This window comes from Fundulus heteroclitus, chromosome 15 (assembly GCF_011125445.2).
Source record: "Fundulus heteroclitus isolate FHET01 chromosome 15, MU-UCD_Fhet_4.1, whole genome shotgun sequence".
In the NCBI taxonomy this organism is placed as follows: Eukaryota; Metazoa; Chordata; class Actinopteri; order Cyprinodontiformes; family Fundulidae; genus Fundulus; species Fundulus heteroclitus.
Genome location: NC_046375.1, coordinates 1,281,200 through 1,302,465, shown reverse-complemented (window position 1 = coordinate 1,302,465; position 21,266 = coordinate 1,281,200). Strand labels below are relative to the sequence as shown.

Sequence of the window (21,266 nt, the reverse complement as noted above, 5' to 3'; positions counted from 1 at the left end):
GCCCTCCCCCCCAAAAGAAAAACAAACAAAACAAGAAAAAAAAACCACAATTTTTATTTTTTAGCACTCTTTATTTACACACTCTAATTACAACCTCTTTATACAAACAAATTGGGCCAAAAAGAAAAATGAAAAACAGAGTTATGCTAATGAGTTTGATGCATTCAGTTTCTTGTTGGCATTTATTTGCGATGCATCGTTCGGCGCTGCTACGTGTGTCAAAACCAGGCCCACCAAAACACAAGCTTGGTCATAAATTATATTTTGGCTCCCTCAGTGTTTTTCTCACATGTTGTTTGAGCTGAGGTCAGTGGATATTAGAATGAAGTAGATACCTTTTTAGAGGAGTCTCAGATGAAGATCTGGACATATAAGTGTGTGTCGGTCTCAGTTGGACTGGACGACCAGACGCCACTGCTCAAACTGCACATATAGACACGCTTAGTCAAGTATCTAAGTTTAGGTAGCCATTTACTACTGAATATCAACATTTTATGACCTTATTTATATTCTCTAGTCTTTCCCTTAATGAAGAGTGTCATTGAAAAATTGTCAATTTGTCTAATGTAATAGTTATAAACCCAGGAAAACAGAAAGTCAGGCATTACAAATTAAATAGAAGAGACTCCCCAGATTTATTTGCTTTATAAGAATTATTATCATCCCATTTATTGGCGTGGTTCTGATTTCATTAGAAGAATTAAGGATTTTTTTAACATGTTTTTTATTCTATATTTCAATAAATGTACTTTTTTTTCAGGTTTTTTTTTCAGCATAACATCAAGCCACTGAAGGAAGATATATATTTTTTTACTTTAAGGCTTTTTACTCACATGTATTTTGAATCCCACTAATTGTGGCTTGTGGAGTATAAAAGTAAGCTTACATTTAACCAAAGGCCAAACACAAACACATTGAGATATTTCCGATCTAAATGTGTCCTGATCAAATGAAAGCAAAGCGAGAGCTCTGAGTGAAATCTGTGTGTGTTTAACCTGAAGTAAAAGGCCAGCTGACTGTGGGAGGTATGGATAGATGTATGGATAGACAGATGGATGAGGGTTTTTCTGTTAATCATTAATAAAGTGGATTAGCTCAGTCTTCTGTAAATATGATGAATGCATCCGCAGCTTCTTTAGTTCTTCACTCCCTCAGTGCAGCTTCAGTTTTCCAAAATGCTGGACCTGGTGCTTATGAGCTTTATCTTTACCTGGACTTGTGTGACTAAGAGGTGGAGAAGTTGAGTTGTTAAAGGGTTATTTAGACTTTTTTTTTTGGACTCTTTATGGATCAGTAGATGACCACTTTCCTTTTATGCGGTTAATTTAAGAAGAAAAGAGACTTTTGTTTTTCTATCATGCCGATGAAACGCAGCAGTGAGAGTTCAGCCAGAGGCGACATGTTCCTTATTCACTCTTTTACGAAGACTTTGTGCAGCTCATCAGAGACGACAAGCTCAGACTTTAACGGACAAACGGCTTTTCATCAGGAAGATGATTCTGGGATTAAATCAGGTACACATTATTCTGTGATTATTTTACTCAAGCTTCTATGAGGTTAAATAATTGTTTTTAGAAGATTAAAAATGTATGATAAGGTTTTTCTCTTATGAATAGAAAGGTTTAATTTCAAACATAGATGAGAGCAGTGCCACCAGATAACCACAGGGTGGTGCTGCAACTTAACTCAGATTTTAAAAAAAAATTATGTCCGTGTTTAAAATATTGTCATTTTCAAAAATCTTTAAACTTTGCTTTCTAAAGTGGGGACATCTGCATCTTTGGAGTTTTAGCGGTAGACATTAAAACATTTGTGCAGAACTTGAATGAGTTTTAATTTGTCTTCATACCTTTAAACTTCATAAAGCTGTTTTACACTTTGGTTTGACTCACACCACCTTTTCTGTATAAATAAGCAATATACAGGTTTTGTTATAATTATTATTGCCAGTGAACAATTTGACCTGCAGAAACATGCACAACCGAGCACATAACAACATGTCCAACACCTAAATGTTGTAATATTTCCAATGAAAAGCCTGATAAAGTACAAGTTGCACCAAGTCTATAGATTTTGCAATAATAAAATGTCTCATTTCTAAAAGAAAAAGATGCACTCATAAAATGAAAATCTTTCTGGCACCGATAAATTCAATTTTTTTACTCTTATTTATATATATATATATATATATATATATATATATATATATATATATATATATATATATATATATATATATATATATATATATATATATATATATATATATGATTAAAAAAATTAAAATAATACTGATTCCTGGTTGCTTAAGGTGAGAAAAAAGAGAAATAGACATGTTGGTTTTATTTACAGCAGCTATACACTGCCACATGATTAGACAAATAAAAACTTTAGGTAAATCTTCTTATAATCTTTGTTTTAATGATCATCCATATTCTGTTTTGGTTCTGTCTTTTTAAATAAAAGCTTTTTCTTTAGTTTAAGCTGCATTTTGAATGCTACTCTTCATTTGGAAGCCTTTAAGCAATAACTGAGAATACAAATGTGTATTTTCCCTTAAATCCCTTTGAATCCAAAGCGACGGATGAACTGCTTAAAGATTTAAAAGAATAGCTTTTTGGGTCTTCTGCTAAAAGCACTTTAGGTGAGCTTGAAATTGAAATTCTCACATGGAAGATGCTTTAGTAAATAAGTTGACTTTTGATTCTTCATTTTTGGAAACGTTTATTTCCTGGATGTTTATCAGCACCAATGGCTTCATCACCTGGTTGTGTTTGCATTCGGCTGCTCGCCCTGTCTGTGCATGACTGTTGCTCTCCTTCAGTGTTGGCTGCAACAGATCACATGACTGGATTACGCAACATGTGCTGTTTGTTTCACTGGTGAACAACCTGCAACCTGGAATCTTATCTAATTTAATCTTCATTCATTAAATTATTGTAAAACTAAACACCAATAATTTTACTTGTGCAATTAGCAGAGTGGCTCTCACCGATTTTAAAATGCTTTTTGTTTAAAAAGGAGACTTGGATAAGCTTTTTTTTTTAGAATTTACAAATTTGCAATTTGAAAAGTAATTTAAAAAATCTCTTAGAAGGAAAAGATTTAAAAATGAACAAAGAACTGTTCTTAACAATGTCAATGCTACATGCATATAAAAAGGTAATATTATTATAAAGATAATTTTAAAGCTTTTTAACCATTAAAGTGACATAAATCATTTAGTTTTCACCTGAAAAAAACCCCCAAACAAACAAATCTGTTTGCAGAAAATGCATCCATGCGGGGCCCCAGTGGGGGGCTCCAGTGCTTATATCCACCCAAGGCCGGGATTCGAACCCAGAACCTTCTTGCTGGAAAGCAACAGTGCTGGAAAAATACATACAGTTAAAAACAAAACCTTAAAACCTGCATTACCCTTGCAGTTGTCAAATTTTAACTGGGAACATCTAATTTCTTTGTCGAAGCACCTTTTGATTCAATTTCACCATTTAGTCCTAAATTAACATTTGCTCTCTGTTAGTTGGCCTGATTAATCTTAAATACATTTCAGCTGTCCCAGGTGTGTTTTACGGACATTTGCATAACTTAGCTCAAGCCAAATTTTCCAAGAAGGTTGCAACAAAAGATCTACAAGATCTTATTTTACAATAAGGAAAGATATCTAACGTCTAGATTCTCAAACAAATCTCAATATCAGACAAAGATTACCTGAATTAATAATATCTAAAGCATTTTATTTATTTAGTCATAAATGAGTTAGGATAAACGTCACCAGCCACAACTAGAATTGATTACTGCCCAAAGAACAAATTTGGGTCTTCAGTAAAAGTCATAATTTACAAATGGAGTAAAACCTGGAACACTGGTGTACTTTCTCAGGAGTAGCTATTCTTACAAAACTACTCCAAGGGGGACTCAACGTCTCTTTCCAGGAGTTTAAAAAGCTCCAACAGTAACATGCATTGCACTGCAGGCCCATCCTACCTTAGTCGGGGTCCATGTTTATGATACAACAATAAGAAAAATCTATAATCTGGCTGAAATAAAACTATTTTGCAGATAGGAGTGGGTCAAATTTCCTCCAATGCCCAACAGGACAGAGGTGGGTAAAGTAGCTAAAATTGTACTCAAGTGATGAGAGTAGCACTACTTCAACATATTTTTACTTAAGTAAAAGTAAAAAGTTGCCAACCAGGAAATTACTCAAGAGCAAAAAAAAAAAAGTATTTGGTAAAAAGGCTATAAAGTTACTGAATAACTAATCATAACAATTTATTTAATATTTAAAAATGATGCTATCAGCCAGAGAAAAATCTAAAGTTATGTATAAATACTGGTATTTTAAAGACTAATTAAGACTAAGTAATACACTGCGGCAGAAGAAACACTTTTCTTAATAATGTTTTTCAACATAAAACTTTTAAACCAACACTGCAGTTAATGTTTATAAAGTATGTTAGAACAGCGCAGTCTGCTGTATGATTACTTGACCTCCAAACAGCTCAATGAGCCCAGCAGACAGAAAAATAACATTAAAAAAACAACAAAGCTTGTGCACACTTTACCATAACTTTACCAAAAACTGGTGTGTTTCTGGTTAAACGGGTCTGTTCTTTATTCAGCACTGCAAAAAGGGAACTAACAGTAAGTAAATTTGTATTGAAATGAGTGCATTTTTTCTTGATTTGAGCAGGTAAATAAGATTATTTTCCAATGGAATAAGATTTTTGCACTTAAAGTAGGAACAATTTATCCCCATCAGCCTTTTTCCAGTTCAGAATATCTAATTATCTTATTTTAGGGGTAGAACTACTAATCCCATTGGCAAATAGTCTTATTTACCTGCTCAAATCAATGAAAAATAGACTAATTTCTAGAAAACTTTACTTACTTTTAGTTCCCTTTTTGCAGTTAGTGAAGTTACTGACAGTGGGTGGAGTAGCCAGAGATTTTACTGAAGAACAGCGATACTTCTCACTAATATTAATCAATCAAAAGTAAAAAGTACAGTGCAGTAAAACTGCTCCTGAAACTACATTTTGTTCAAAAAGTTACTCAAGTAATTGAGCAAATGTAACTAGTTACTTCCCTTTGCATCCAGGTGGACAATTACCTTTTCCCCTTAGGGCCAGGTTGGTTTGAATAGGCCTTTAACTGAGTGAATTAAGTTCATTTGAAAACAGCATTTTGGATTTACTCACTTTATCTTTGACTAATAGTTACATTTGTTTGACGATCTAAACCTTTGAGTGTGTGACATGTGGTACATACACTTATTCAGCCAGGTTATTGCAGCTTTTCCACTTTTCATATTATTTCCCCAACATAATATGCTCAACAAACTTCATCCTGGTGTTATAATTTCAAGGAATTTCTTTCAGGACATTTATGAAAGTAATCAAACACACGTTAGTAGAAAGTCCTTTTTCTTTAGACCATTTAACTCTTTGTAAACTCAAAGAAAGCAAAAGAATGAAAACGCTTCCAGGAGGCACAATGACAAGTAATTACAGCAAACGTCTCCAAAAGAAAAGCTTCAAGCTTCAGAAAATATTGCTCTGCTTTGTGTTTATTTTCAACATTATCAACATCATATTGTTTACTTTTGGTCCGCACCAGCAAACAATTAAACTTGAGGGATAAATAAAGGCTCAAATAGTTTGAAGGTCGGATAAAAGAAAACTAATCAGAACAAACCTTCAGACAGAAATGAAAGCGGCAAAGTTTATAAGGCAAACCTTGGAGGCTTAGTCAGAAATTGAATCTAAAATAAATTATAGAATTACTCATCAAATATTCAATTAGTGAAGAAATGTTACAGTGATCTCTGCAAAAAAGGTTCCTGACAAGCAAATTAATGAACTAATTTAGGAGATGAGAAATACAAAGAGTTCAAAACAGAGAGCAAATTGTCGTTCGTTTTTCCTCCTTGCTTAAAAATGTCACTTTTTTTAATTGCAAGGAAATGTTTAAAATTTCTGTTGAGTGCAATTAAAGTTCATTAAATTGTTTAACGCTGTATTTACTGGAATTATTTAAAAAAACTAAACAAATTCAGATTTAAATACTAACATCTCTGTCTAGAAATGTTTACTGTAAGAAGGAAGAAAGCCAAAGAGAAAAGTTAAAATGATACACCCTGCCTGGTCAGTATAGTAGTCATTGTATTTCTTTTATTTATGAAAAGTATATTAAGTTATTTACAATGAAATTGTGTTTTCATGCTAAAAAAATGTCTCACCATTTGCTTTAAAATGTCAAATGTCAGTTAAATGTCAGTTGAAGAGTGGCTTAAACATTCGTAACAATTCAACAAATAAAAGAAATAGATAAATAGCTGTGATTAAAACGAGTCCCCGTTGTATTTGTCTACAGAAGACAGCAATGAGACGCCGTCGTCTGAAGATGAGCACGATCTGCTGGAGCTGAACTCGGAGCTGACGTTGAAACAGAGCCTGAGCTCCTCCAGGAAGACCATCAGCCAGATCATCAAGGACAAGAAGAAGCAGACGCAGCTAACGCTTCAGTGGTGAGAGCACCAAGATGCTTATGTATGAAACATACAAACACTTAAAAAATATTTCTATTTGGTAAATAGAAATATTTCTATTTGCCAAATGTGCACAAATAAGAGCCAGATTTTATTTTTTACTTTTGTCAAATTCAGAAGTTTGACAACAAGCTCCTCTCAGCAGTTTGCACACTGCAAAAAGGGAACTAATAGTAAGTAAAGTTTTCTTTAAATCTCCTTGATTTGAGAAGGCAAGTTTAAACCATTTGTCAATGGAATAAGAATTTTTGCACTTGAAATAGGAACAACTCATCTCCATCGTATTATTTCCAGTGCAGTATATCTAATTATCTTATATCTAAGTTTAAGATATCACAATATTCATTCCATTGGCAGATGATCTTATTTAGCTACTCAAATCAAGGACAAATACACTCATTTTAAGAGAGTTTTACTTACTTTTAGTTCCATTGTTGCAGTGCGTAAATCTTTTGTTCCTACTAACAGAACTAGTAGAGCTGAGTCAACTTTTCTATTGCGCTAAGATCACTGGTTTGTGACGGTCCCTCCAAAAAATGGACTTTGTAATCCTTACGCCTCTTTTTTTTTTTTTAGGATTTAACTTCCTGGCTGGTCTTGAGGTGTTGCTTCAGTGTTTCCACATAATGTTCTTCCCTCATGATGCCATGTGTGTTTTGTGAAGTTGTCTTTTTACATAATAAAATTTCTGGCTTCAACTGCATAAACCAGTGGTCCAAGTATTCATCTTAGAGGAACACCTTCAGCATTTTGTTTTACTTTTGTACCTTTACAGTAATATCATTTCATACAAACCCTCCAAAGACTATGAATGGCTGTGATGTTAATTATTTAGGCTTCTATTTTTGTCTTTCATTGCTTTGGTTTTTGATTCTATGGGAATCTTCTAGGCTGTCCTTCGGTCCCCCGTTTCTTACCTGTTTAGTACATTGAGCTATTTTTCATTTTACTTGTTTAGTATTTTAAGAAAATCTTTTCCAAGTCTACCATAAAGCTTTCACTCATGTTTCTTTCCCCCACTAGGCTTGAGGAGAACTACATCGTGTGTGAAGGAGTGTGTCTGCCTCGTTGTATCCTTTACGCTCATTATCTGGACTTCTGCAGGAAAGAGAAACTGGATCCGGCCTGTGCTGCTACCTTTGGAAAGGTGAGTTTATTTTTCTGAGAGGTCTGAACAATCTGGGTTCCTTTGTGCATTAAAACAGGACACAAATAGCTGCTTGTAAGAAAAGCTTTTTTTTGTACTGTACCACTCACACTCAGGGTAATTCAGAATGCTTTACAGGGTCACTTCTTTCTTTGAAACATTCTGCTTTCATTTGGGGCAGTGGCTTTACATTGTGTTATTTATTAACCTACAGCCCTTTAAAATGTGAGGTTTTAGGAATAAATCTCATCAAAATCTAAGCCAAAACGTAAAAGCAGTGTCTGATCTATTTTTGCCACCTTTTAAGTCATTAGAATATGTTGTGGCAAAAGTGCTGCATGTTCTATTTAATGCACCTTGCATTAATTATGCTTTAATAATTAGCACGGAGTCAAAGAATCAATGTTTCTAAAGTTAGTCGCTGTTATGCTCAGAGAAAACGTTGTTGGAAAGGCTTGTCTTCTCTCTTAAAAGAATTCAATTCAATTCAATTAAATTTTATTTATATAGCGCCAAATCATGAAACATGTCATCTCAAGGCACTTTACAAAATCAAGTTCAATCATATTATACAGATTGGGTCAGATTATACAGATTGGTCAAAAATGTCCTATATAAGGAAACCAGTTGATTGCATCAAAGTCCCGACAAGCAGCATTCACTCCTGGGGAACCGTAGAGCCACAGGGAGAGTCGTCTGCATTGTACATGGCTTTGCTGCAATCCCTCATACTGAGCAAGCATGAAGCGACAGTGGGAAGAAAAACTCCCCATTAACGGGAAGGAAAACCTCCGGCAGAACCGGGCTCGGTATGAACGGTCATCTGCCTCGACCGACTGGGGTTACAGAAGACAAAAGAACATGGCAGCATGTTTCATGTTTGCAAAGATGAACAATATTTCAGGAACAATAAATTCCTCCAACCAGCTGTCAAGCACGAAATGATGTCCTGGGCTGTTTTAAAACCCAGGCGTGAAGCCATCTTACAGCTGGTTCCTATCCAGACCAGCTCATCAGAAAGGACAATGATTCCCGAACTTGGCAGCAAACTCAGCATGGAGGCGACGCAATGGAGCAGCAGAAGTCCAGCTATCAGGATAACTGAGAGGGTGTGGTGGTGGGACACAAAGCTTGCTGTGCATAAACATTGTCTGCTAATGTGATCTCCTCCACAACAGCATGAAACCCTGATGAGATCATAGAAGAGACGGTTGAGCTGCAAGACGTACAGCTGAACCATCAGAGCTTCTTAGTTTCTTTAATGCAGGGGTGTCAAACTCATTTTGGTTTAGGGGCCGCATTCAGCTTAATCTGATCTCAAGAGGGCCACACGAGTAAACTCATTGCAAGATTAAATAGAACTAATAAAAGTGGACTTGTTGTTGATTTTTATATTAAATGAATTTCACCTTTACACAATATATTATGAATAACCTCAGCGTTTTTCAGAAACGTATGTGCAATTTCAACAATACTTTTACTCAGTTAAACATTTACTTGTGCATTATGCATAAGAACTGATCACAGTGATTGTAAAATGTTGAAAAACATTTATTCACATTTTTTGGAACTTAAGTTCAGCTGATTAAAACACAGCGCCCCTCATGGTCAATATAGGAACTGCAGATTTTCGATTAAACGAAGTACATGCTTTTATTCAATAATTGTTTTATTATTCTCTTCCTTTTATCTCCTCTTTCTTTCACTTTTTCTTTTTTTCTTCTTGTTCTTCCTTTCCTCTCCTACTTTCCCATTGTAGTGTCCATATCATTTAATATATTCCCAGCATGAATCATAATGAAACTATTCACATTCATAAATCAAGCGGAGCACTATGGCAAAAGCAGTACTGCTCCACTTGTGAAAGTCAAATCTGATGAGCTCTTTTTGGCATTAAGACAACAATTCTTATTGCCACATTGCCAGACAGGACATTGGAAACCAGTGTTTTTTTATTTTTTTGTTTTTATAATAATAATGCATTTAGCCACCGGGCCGGACTAAATTGTTCGGCGGGCCGTAACCGGCCCGCGGGCCTTATGTTTGACACCCCTGCTTTGATGCATGACAATATTATTTATTTTGATTGCTTTAATTGTGTTTTTTTTTCTTTTTTGCTTGACATTATAAAACCTGAATTTGCAAAGTGTTCTCACTATTTGCACAATTTTATCTAATGCAACCTGTTCGTCTCGTCTTCCCATCAGACGATCCGGCAGAAGTTTCCTCTTCTGACAACGAGGAGACTCGGCACCAGAGGACACTCCAAGTAAAGAGAAAGCTTGAAAATTATTATTTTTAAATGATACGCTGGTCTATAAATGAAAAGACGCATTATTTTAACACTCCACAGATATCATTACTACGGAATTGGGATCAAAGAGAGCAGCGCTTATTACCACTCTGTGTATTCGGGTAAAGGTTTAACCAGGTGAGTTTAAATTCTCTGTAATCTGTTTTGTAAAATTCAACCATCAAATTGAACAGCTAGAGTTTCTCTTTGAACATGTTTTGTTATGATTGCAGATTTTCAGGGAGCAAGCTCAAGAATGAGGTAATTTTCGACCTAATGCAAAATTACTTTCTATTTGTACTTTTGTCCCATTCACAGGAACTTCGCCTTGGTTCAGTTCAACAACTTAAAACTAGATTATTCTCATATTTTCACCAGCCTAAATGCTGAGCTAAACGCCAGCTTAAAGCCCTCATTAAACACGCTCTGGAAATTAAGTTTATTGAAATTCGAAATTTGTTCAGTTGTTTGCAGTAGATAAATTATAGGACAGTTTAAAAAGATAAATTGAACCTTTTTTTAGTCTTATGTTAAACTGTTATTTTTATTTTTTTTTAACAGTGTCCTGTCTGGCAATGTGGCAATAAGTGGCAATAATAAACTGTTATTTATACAGGTAGCCTTCTTTAGAGGACAGAGCAGTTTGCACATATTTAAAGTTTGCACTCCCTCAGAATGATAGTACTTACTAAAATACAGTGTCACAATGTGTAAATCATTAAACAAATAGCAGAAAAATAAATAAATACAAATTCATGAACAAGGGCAAGAACGTTTTGACTTCGCTGCAAGACTTTTTTTAAACGAGTAAAACAATAAATTCGGACAGAGAAATTAGATCGCACAATTTCAGATCCTGATGAAGATGAGTCTAGGTTGAAGAGGAAGAAAATACTTTTTTTTTTTTTCCTGCGTCAGGAACAGAGTAATTACCTCCTGGGATGAAAGGCTGACACTGGTGTGTTTATGTGAAATGGAAAAAGGACAAACATGGAGGCAATAAAACGAGAACACTAAATCCTACTTTCATGTTTTACTGCAGTCTCAAAACTACCACACGTTTGCAAATCAAGTGTTGGTTCTGGCACACCTGATGCAACTGATTGATGTTGAGCATGTTTTTTTCTTTTATTGGTGCTGCAACAATCCTCATGGAGAATCTGCAGAGGAAGAGAAAGATTAGGGTGATAGGAAGGAGGCTGGAAACATGCAAAACCTGCAGCAACCATCAGAAAGAGGTTTCCACACTGCAAAAAACAGATCTAAAAGACTAAGTAAAATGTTCTTAAAATTAATGTTTTTGTCCTGGATTCGAGCAGGTAAATAAGATGATCTGCCAATGGAACGAGTATTTTGACCCCTAAAATGAGATAATTACATCTACTGCACTTTAAATAAGATGAATGAAGATGAATTGTTCCCATTTTAAGTGCATAAATCTTATTGTATCGGCAGATCATCTTATTTACCTGCTCAAATCAAGGAAAAATACACACATTTTAAGAACATTTTACTTATTTTTAGTTCCGTTTTTGCAGTGCATCAATTACTGAAGAGGCTGCAAGAAATTTTTGCTGTGTATTTTTTAAATTAAAATGCAAACAAAAATCACATGAATCATTTCTTTCATCATGGATTCTCCTTTTACATCTTTTGATCGACATTTGCCTAATTTCTTATGAGAAACAAACTTCTGTTCCTTGAAGTCACATAATTTTAGCTTTAGGTCTGCCAGGTGTGTGAAACTCTCTGGATTTAACTGCCAGCTTGAATTTATAATGACTATTCTTATTTGCTGCTGTAGTAAGACAGCAAAAGCATTTTTTTGTCTAAAATGAATAGTTTAATGCAACATGTACAATATGATTTTGATGCAAAATGATGGTGCGATTTGCACAGTGAAGAATCCTCTAAATAATTGCCAAAATTTACTGTTTCAAAACATAATTTTACGCTTTTTTTTTGCCCCAAAAATACATTTCTTTGTCAGCCTAGGAAAAAGACAGTCGGTGAGAGGGTCAACCAAATGAAAATGTGATTGTTTTGCAGGGTGGCTTCACCAGGAAATACTCTTTGAGCTCTAAAACCGGAACGCTGCTTCCAGACTTCCCCAACGCCCAGCATCTTGTGCTGCAGGGAAACATCTCCAGGGAGAAGGTACCTGATGCGTTCCCCTGATTTTGAATTTCACGCTGGACGTGTTTTTGTTTCTGTGAACAAACCACTGTCTTTGTTCAGCAAAACCATTGCATAGACAGTTTTAAACAGGTAAGACGTTCCTAGATTTAAAACGACCGGATTTCCTCTCTTGCAGGTTGACACCCTGATCATGATGTATAAAACACACTGTCAGTGCATCCTGGATAACGCCATCAACGTCAACTTCGAAGAGGTTGCCACTCATCATGTAGCGGTATTTTATGAAATGTTTTAAAGCTCATTTATGCCTTCAAACTGATAATATGATTTTTTTTTCTTTCTTATTTCTTCAGATCCAGAATTTTCTGCTCCACTTCTGGCAGGGAATGCCTGACCATCTGCTGCCGCTGCTAGAAAACCCGATCATAGTCGACATCTTCTGTGTCTGTGACTCTATTCTCTACAAGGTTCCCACAAAATCCTTTTAATTGTACAGATTTAGAGTTATTGCATTGCATTATACTGAATTTGGCCTTTCCTTATGAGGATAACATCACAAACTTCACATTAATATCAGCTTCAGTTTATAGACCTATGCACGCTTATGTGCAAAAAGCCTCAACTGACTCATCTTGTCCTGCAGCTGCACAATCTCCCACTGAAATACAGAAAAAAAACTTTAATTTTAGGCCATTGAAAAAAAAAAAAAAACTGTAAAAAAAATAATTGTTAAAGGCTAAATTAGCATGGATTCTGCTTTGATCTGTCTGATTTTGTGTTGTTGTGTTATAGATCTTGGGTTCCAGGACCCCTAGGGGGTCGCAAGATGATATATCAAAGAATATTTTAGCTTTAATATAGCAAATTTATACCTTTATTTGTGGAAAATGATACATTTTTCTAGAATTTTTCTACTTTTCGACATCAGAGAACATCCAAGTTTTTTCTCTCTCATACAAATACCTGAAATTAATGTAGAAATATATGATTTGTCTGCTGAAATTTACTCCTTTGTGGCAAATAATCTATTTTTTTAATCAACAATGGCCCTAATTAGATTTTTTTGGTGGGAATTATGAGATTATACACATAATATTGTGTACAAGAATATTAACATTGCAAATATGAAATCGTAATATGAGAATAAAGTCATAATGATATCAGAGTAAAGTTTAAAAATTTTGAGAATAAAGTCACACAATTGTTTGCACAATAGTTTCAATGTCCTGATACTAATAATTTGATGCTGATGTGCTAAAAAGATTTAGTATTTTCTTATGTATAAAACCAATACCAAAATATAACTTGTTTTTACAAGATGCTCAACGTTCTTTATTTTAACACAGGGCAGACGGCTACACTTTTTACAGTGCTCATAAAATAAAATAAAAAATAACAAAATTGGGTTGCCAGTTCTCGCTTTATTCGTGAAAAAGTATGTTTTTTTCCCCCTAGAACTTTTCTACCTTCCGACATCAGAGAACGTCCACGTTTTTTTTTTCTCACAAATATATGAACTTAATGTAGAAGTATCTGAGTTTTCTGTTGAAATTTACTCCTTCATGGCCAATAATGTATTTTCTTGTATCTACAATGGTCCTAATAGGTATTTTTTGTTTCTGGAAATTATGAGATTAAAGACATAATATAGTGTACAAGAATATTAACATTGCAAATTCAAAGTCGTAATATAGGAATAAAGTGAATAAAGTGGGAATAAAGTGAATAAAGTGGGCATAACATGACAATAAAGATGAAATATTATGAGAATAAAGTCAATATTGCAAGAAAAAAGTCACACAATTGTTTGCACAACCTTTTCAATGTGCTGATACTAATATTATGATGCTGATGTGCTGAAAAGATTTAGTATTTTCTTATTTGTGAAACCAATACGAAAATCTAACTTTTTTTTTACAAGATGCTCAACGTTCTTCATTTTTGCCAGTTATTTTGTCATTTTCGGGGGTCGCAGGCCGAAAAGTCTGGGAAATACTGTTGTAAATAATATTTCGTCTATTACTTTCTCAGGTTTTAACGGACGTTTTAATTCCTGCCACGATGCAGGAGATGCCCGAGAGGTACGTTTCTCAAACCTTGACCCAAGAAAAGTTTTTACTGTTCCAGACGTTCAGGACCTCCTGAGAGGCGAACGGTGACGTTAACTGTTGTCGGTCAGTCTGTTGGCAGATATCAGAAACTTTGCCAAACACTGGGAACACTGGCTGGCCTCGTCTCTGGAGAACCTCCCAGAATGCCTTGCAGCTAAGAAGCTCCCCATAGCGCGGCGCTTTGTTTCCTCCCTGAAGAGACAGACGTCCTTCCTGCACCTGGCGCAGGTACAGCAGCATTACAAACTGGGCTGATGTCTGGAAATGGAGCGGGTCATGATTGGTTTCCTCCCTGCTTGGTCCCAGATCGCCCGGCCGGCCCTCTTTGACCAGGCGGTGGTGACCAGCATGGTTCTGGACATCGACAGCGTGGATCTCAGCAGCATCAACTCGCAGCCTCTGCTCAGCGTGTCGGCAGCTGGAGACCAGGACTCAGATATTTACTCTGAATGTAAGACAGAAGCGATGAGGACGAGTTCAGTTCTTATCAAGCTACAAGATTTCTGAAATATTTTGGAAGTTAGATGAAGATTTCAGAACGTACAGCATCCGTACACAATCTGAACAATTATTCAGCTGCTTTATTTTTTCCCCTCAATGTAAACTTTTAAAGCCACATGTTTTTTTTAAGGAAATAACATATCAAACAAAACATATCAATGGTTGAACAGATAAATATATATGCAAATCAATCAATAGAGGGATACTAATACGATTCAATCAATTAATTAAAGAAAAAGAGAATAAATGACGGAATAAATAAGGCGATAATTGACTGATCCTCTGATTGACTGGTAACCTTTGACCCTGCATTGATAAGTGGTTTAAAGTGAACAACGGATGGATTGTTAAAGAAATAAATTACAGAAAAAAATTCTTTGAAAACATTAAATGAGCAAATGACCAAATAAAAACATGCATAACGTTAAAAATAAATAAATAAATAAATGGATAAATTTGTGGAAAAAAGGTGGAAACAAATAAATGAGGAAATGACTTAAAAAATAAAAAAGTAAGTAAATAGTTAACTACAAAGGAATTTATCCAGAATAAAAAAGTAAATGATAAAAATAAATAAATAGGTGGGTAAATAAATAATCCGTTTTCACATTTGGCTATACTTACATTTTCTACATTTAATTTCCCCCCCCCCTTGATTCAGATATGCCATCATACGGACATTCAAAGTTAAAAAGGTTAAAATAATAAAAACATGTCAAACAAATTCTGAATATTTTAATATTTAACATCATGACGTACCTTGTTGCATCATAATGCTCTGAGAATGTTTATGCTAAATGTTTTATACATATTAAAGGCCAGTTTTTGACGTTAAGAGAATTGCTTGGAAATAATTATTTGCACCTCGGGGAACATTTTAAAGCTTACAAACTCAGAAAATATTGTTTTGCATATTTTTACATTTTTATTCTGGACCATTTTTGTCTGTTTTTTTTATCTCTGTGTTGATGACATTCCCAAGAATATGTTAAAAAAAACAACAACAACGCACTCAATTTTACTTTTTCTCTCCAGATGATTCGATCAGCGTCTTTCAGGAACTGAAGGAGCTGCTGAGAAAAAACGCCACAGTTGAATCGTTCATCGAGTGGCTGGACTCTGTGGTTGAGCACAAAGTCATCAAGGTGGAGGCCGTTCACTCGTGCATCCTGGTGTTTGTTTCCGCCCAGACCGGCTGAGAGCTTTAAATCAGCCGTGTTGTTTTCCCCTTGTGTTTTCATCAGCCTGGTAAGCAGTGCGGTCGGTCCGTGAAGAAGCGAGCTCAGGACTTCCTCCTCAGGTGGAGCTTCTTTGGAGCACGGGTCATGCACAACCTCACGCTCAACAACGCCTCCAGCTTTGGTAGGGAAGTCTAAAGAGTAATTAACTCAAAATGACGTTTATTCCGCCTTTTTAATGCTCAATGACAATTTAGAACAATGGCGTCAACATCAGCTCTGACGTTTTGAAGAAAATATTCAAGGAAATTTAACAGCTTTTAATTTGGTCTGACCACTGGAGCTGACCAATCAGAGCCAAGCTGGTTTTGTTTGAGATGGAGAGGAAGGGGGGCAACTTTGAAATGAGTGAACATGTAAGCAAATACCATTTTTCAAAAGGTAATTTGCTCAGCAGCCCTACCCTCTCCTTCCTCAGCCATGAATTTGTGATCTGCGGACTGTTTGGTATTTAACAGAAAAAGATTCATGGACGTCTCTGGGAAAGATTTCCCTGTTTAAAAGGCAAATGTTGCTTTAAAGACTCTTTTTGTGTCAGATATCCATCCATCACGGAGACCTTCTGCTCATCTTTATGTTACATGCTGCGTTTGTTACACAGCATGATTAAATTCACCTTTTGACAGAGATTTCAACATGAAAATTCATTTAATTTCAATATTAATTGAATGCCAGTCTAGATTACCCCCTATTTCAAATTAATTTCTATGTGCCTAAATTTCAGCTCAAACAGGAAACTTTTTAATTTACTAAAATATTTCCTGCCCTTAGCTTGTTTTTGCAATCTTCTTAGTTTTCTACAAGCCTTAAATGGTGATATGGTGCCTTTAAAAAGTAGTAATATTTTTAATTTTGTCTTGTTAATCACAATAAAACTGGATTCCAGGCTTCAGGGTGAAATGGGGCTGAATACAAATACATATATATATATATATATATATATATATATATATATATATATATATATATATTATTTATATATATATATTATTTATATATATATATATATTATATATATATATTATATATATATATTATATATATATATATATATATTATATATATATATTATTTTATATTATATATATATATATTATATATAAATAATATATATACACTTAAGCACCTCTTTGTGTCGCTCTCACATAAAATCTAATTGAAAAATGTTGATGTTTCTGGTATTAATTTAACAGAACGTTGAAAAACTAAAGGGATTACGCAATTATAACATTTTGTTATTCAAAGCTATATATTTCGTAGAAATATATAGCGTTTTGAATCCCAAACCTGTTGCATTCTTGCCCTGTAAGCTCCAGAGCAGAGTCTACAGACAGAGAACTGGGGTCCAAACCTTGGTCCTCATTAAGTTTTCAGGCCTGCTGCAAGAGAGACGGTTAAAAAAAAACAAAAAACGTCATCAACGCCCAGAGACATGCGGGTCCGATACGAGCCAGCTCAAAGCAGATTGCTACAATAGCATCATAAATTGTAATGGCCAGACTTGCTTTGATTACACAGGGTCTTATCTGCGGTTCGCGTGCTCTCTGTTCAAACACACGCACACAGGCTACGTGTGCATGAATAAACAATGACCATTTGGTGGCTCTCGCTCCCTCTGAAGGCCCACTTAAGCTCAAACACAAACGTGTGGCCCTACAGGTCAAACAAAGAGCAGTCGGGCTCTAAAGGTCGGAGAGCTGTCAGGTGAAAGCTCAGCCTTGGACAGACGCAGAGGACAGTCTTCCAGCAGGCTCTTGTTTACATATAAACCCAAGTCCTCTCTGTTTTGGTGCCGGCAGGTTCCTTCCATCTGATACGGATGCTGTTGGACGAATACATCCTGCTGGCTCTGGAGACTCAGTTCAACAATGACAAGGAGCAGGACCTGCAGAACCTTCTGGAAAAATACATGAAAAATGCAGGTATTAGGCCTCAGTGAAACCAAATCAGCTACCGCGCTGCAGTAAATAACCAAGTCTTGTTAATTACAACTACCATTGTTGCTTCTGAATCGTAATTTTGCACAGACAAGGATTCTTACCACTTTTTGGGTGAAGAAAATCCAAGTTTTCCACACAAGATCAGGCAGAAAAAAGGCTTAATTCTGTCTAAGGTACACCGACATAAACCAGGTTGGGTAGAATAACTACAATACAGTTAAAATGTATAAGTCTGCGGAGGTTTCAATAGAAAAAAAATACCAAAAATTGCAGCTAAATTCCTGCTTCAGTTTTCCTAGTATCTTTGAAGGTCCTTAACAGTTTTTTTTATACTTTCGCTGCTTTTTTTTTTACACCAATTTTCTGTCAAGTCCTTCTTCCGGACCATAACAGTAGATTTTGCCGTGTGTGCTTAAAAATAAACAAAACCGATAAGTGGATTTAATTGAATTTCAATAAAAAAATTTATATATAGCACCAATTCACAACACGTCACCTCAAGGCTCTTTACAAAGTCAAATTCCATCAAATACTCTGGACAGGTGGGTCAGAAAGTTTCCTCTCTAAGGAAACCCAGCAGGTTGCATCAAGTCTCTCCAAGCAGCATTCACTCCTCCTGAAAGAGCGTAGAGCCACAGTGGACAGTCGTCTGCATTGTTGATGGCTTTGCAGCAATCCCTCATACTGAGCATGCATGAAGCGACAGTGGAGAGGAAAACTGCCCTTTAACAGGGAGGAAAACCTCCAGCAGAACCAGAACCAGGCTCAGTGTGAACGCTCATCTGTCTCCACCCACTGGGGCTTAGAGAAGACAGAGCAGAGACACAGAAAGCACAGAAGCTCACATTGATCCAGGAGTACCTTCTATGTTAGAGAGGGTAATGGCAGACTAGTTCCATATCTGGCTGTGTCTAGGAAAGAAGCACAGTTAAGCAGATAAGCTTTGAGCCAGTTTTTTAGTCAAGAGGATGAAAGATAGCACACACAGTCAGTAGCAGTAAAAGCTCAGCCAATTACTACATTTAGGAGAGAAACTGGGTTCAACTCTGAAAGACAGGGCCAGCAGGATCATCTGGAACACGTGCCAAACTCAAGGCCCGTGGACCGAATCCGCCCCGTCAAGGCAATTTTTCTGGTCCTCAAGAGCCAAAAAAGGCATATCCTTACATAAAGTAGGGGTATATATCATTTTAAAATGTATAAAGTGGCCTAAAACTGTGCCTCCTGTTAGCGGAAGTACATTTTTTAACTGTGTAGTAACAGCAGTTTTCCAACAACACATTAAAACGACCCAGGAATGTTCAAAATGAGAAAAAGTGACGAAGAATGATGAGAGTTTAAAGTGTATTTCACCCTAATATCAACCTTTTTTTGCAGATAAACGGTAAAAACTGGGCCTAAGGGTGCTACTTTTATGTCACTGTGAATTTTTTTATATTTCTAAGTGAACTGAAATTAAATTATGAAATCAAAAGTATCATCTATACACGTGCAACCGGCCCTTTTAATGACTTCATGATGCCAAAGTGACCCAATAATGAAATGAGTTTGACACCCCTGATCTATAAGATGAAGCTGTTAACAGCAGTAGCTCAATCTGCCCCCCTGGAGGGTGTCACAGCTAAACAGAACGACAGACCAGATGTAGATCCTAGGAAGAGGAGAACAGGGAGAACATAGAGTTAAAAGTTAAAGTAAAAATAAGAATAGGAATTCCTTTATTGTCCCACATTGGGGATATTTGTGACAGTGTCAAACAACAACAAAATAACAACAAAATAACAAATAACGCATAATTGGAGAGTAGAAGGAGAACTCAGCAGAGTGAGAGAAATGGACCTTGATGTTCTCCAGCAGCCTAAGCCTATAGCAGCATAACTGCAGAGATACAGTAGCTCATGCCACTCTAACTATAAATTTTGACAAGAGAAGTCAACCCTGTAATATTCATGTTCAGCAGATCAATTAATCTAAAAGTTAAGTCTTTAGGACACAGGAAGTAATCCAACAAAGACCTGGCACAGGACATGAGTAATCTCTCCTCCATCAGTTGCTCATGTACTGTACACAAAGTTTTCAGCTAATAGCTCTATAGGACAAGCATCTTGCTGGGACTAAAAACCATCAAGCGTGTTTAAGCCGTCAAGCGGTGTTGTCTTTGTTAATTTTCCATAGATTGAACTGAAGACACAGGAACAATTTGTCTCCTCAGGGATGTCCCTGTTATGCAACCCAGAACCTTTACCAATGAAACTTGATCACCCCGAACCATCAATCTCCTCTAGGCTGATTGTATGTGTTCTGACTGCTTGTCCTGTCAGAATCAGAATCAGATATACTTTAATATTCCCAGAGGGAAATTGCTGTTTCAGTACCATCACCATAACATAAACATCACAAACATTTCAGGGGGGAGACGGTTCACTGAGGCCGTGCTGCCAAGGACACTACTGTGTCCACAAGGCACTGCCCTTGGATCTGCTGAAGGAAGATTACAACAACATGGGGGAAGTGGAGGGAGAAAAAAAAGACAGATGCTTGACAATTTATGCTCTCACGAATAAAGAGTGAAGCATCCGACAAAAAACCTCATTGCACAAGAAGCACAAATAACATGAGACACATATATGCAGAAGGTCAACATTTGAGACTGGTTAGCTGTCTATGTGACATTAACATGGTTGTCTGACTTGCTTCCTCTATCTATAACTCCAACCCTTTAAATTTTTAATAATAAAACTAACCTACGATGTCGTCCCGGTATAACAGGGTTTTTTAACCATGGTCCTCAGGAACCCACTGCCCGGATGTGTTGGAGCAGAGATGTCTCTAAAATATGAAGGACAGTCGGCCCTGAGGACCAGGGTTGTAAAACACTGCTTCGTTAAACTCTGCGTATAAAGATGTAACTATATTGCACTGGTACAGGCTACAGCCTTCACTTCATTTGTTGCAGAGGAGAGGTGAACTAGAGCTCTGATTAGTATTTAATAATGGCATAATTCCTGATTTGTTTCACAGCAGTCACACTCAGAGAGCAAAATTAAATCTCTCTGTGCTCTGAGGAAGCATCTAAACTCACTAGAGTTTCTTTACACCTTGAAATCATGTTAGTGACGCACATTCCTGAAGGTTTGTGTTTGCTTTTATTTATGTCTGTTAGATACTCTATGAAACTACAGGTTGTTGGAGCTGCTGAATGCAGTTATTGGGGGAAATAAAAGATAACTCACTGACACTGTAGACGTCACAGATGTGGCATACATAAACAAACGGTCAGTTATTTTGGGGCAGCATGTACAGGTGGATAAAACTTTGAGTCTATGCTAATTCACAGTCTGATA

The 21,266-nt window shown here is 36.1% G+C and overlaps 1 protein-coding gene across 1 annotated transcript in view; it reads left to right on the top strand.

Moving 5' to 3' along the window:
- The first annotated feature begins 1,192 nt into the window (after window positions 1-1,192).
- rfx6 (regulatory factor X, 6) overlaps window positions 1,193-21,266 on the top strand; it is a 28,798-nt gene continuing 8,724 nt past the window's right edge. Inside the window, exons 1-15 of the mRNA XM_036147676.1 lie at window positions 1,193-1,514; window positions 6,379-6,532; window positions 7,577-7,700; window positions 9,908-9,969; window positions 10,054-10,131; window positions 10,227-10,254; window positions 12,043-12,150; window positions 12,308-12,385; window positions 12,486-12,599; window positions 14,164-14,213; window positions 14,312-14,471; window positions 14,550-14,694; window positions 15,780-15,889; window positions 15,989-16,106; window positions 17,782-17,904. Coding sequence (XP_036003569.1) covers window positions 1,358-1,514; window positions 6,379-6,532; window positions 7,577-7,700; window positions 9,908-9,969; window positions 10,054-10,131; window positions 10,227-10,254; window positions 12,043-12,150; window positions 12,308-12,385; window positions 12,486-12,599; window positions 14,164-14,213; window positions 14,312-14,471; window positions 14,550-14,694; window positions 15,780-15,889; window positions 15,989-16,106; window positions 17,782-17,904 — 1,609 coding nt within the window. The 5' untranslated portion in view covers window positions 1,193-1,357. The remainder of the gene's footprint in view (window positions 1,515-6,378; window positions 6,533-7,576; window positions 7,701-9,907; window positions 9,970-10,053; window positions 10,132-10,226; window positions 10,255-12,042; window positions 12,151-12,307; window positions 12,386-12,485; window positions 12,600-14,163; window positions 14,214-14,311; window positions 14,472-14,549; window positions 14,695-15,779; window positions 15,890-15,988; window positions 16,107-17,781; window positions 17,905-21,266) is intronic.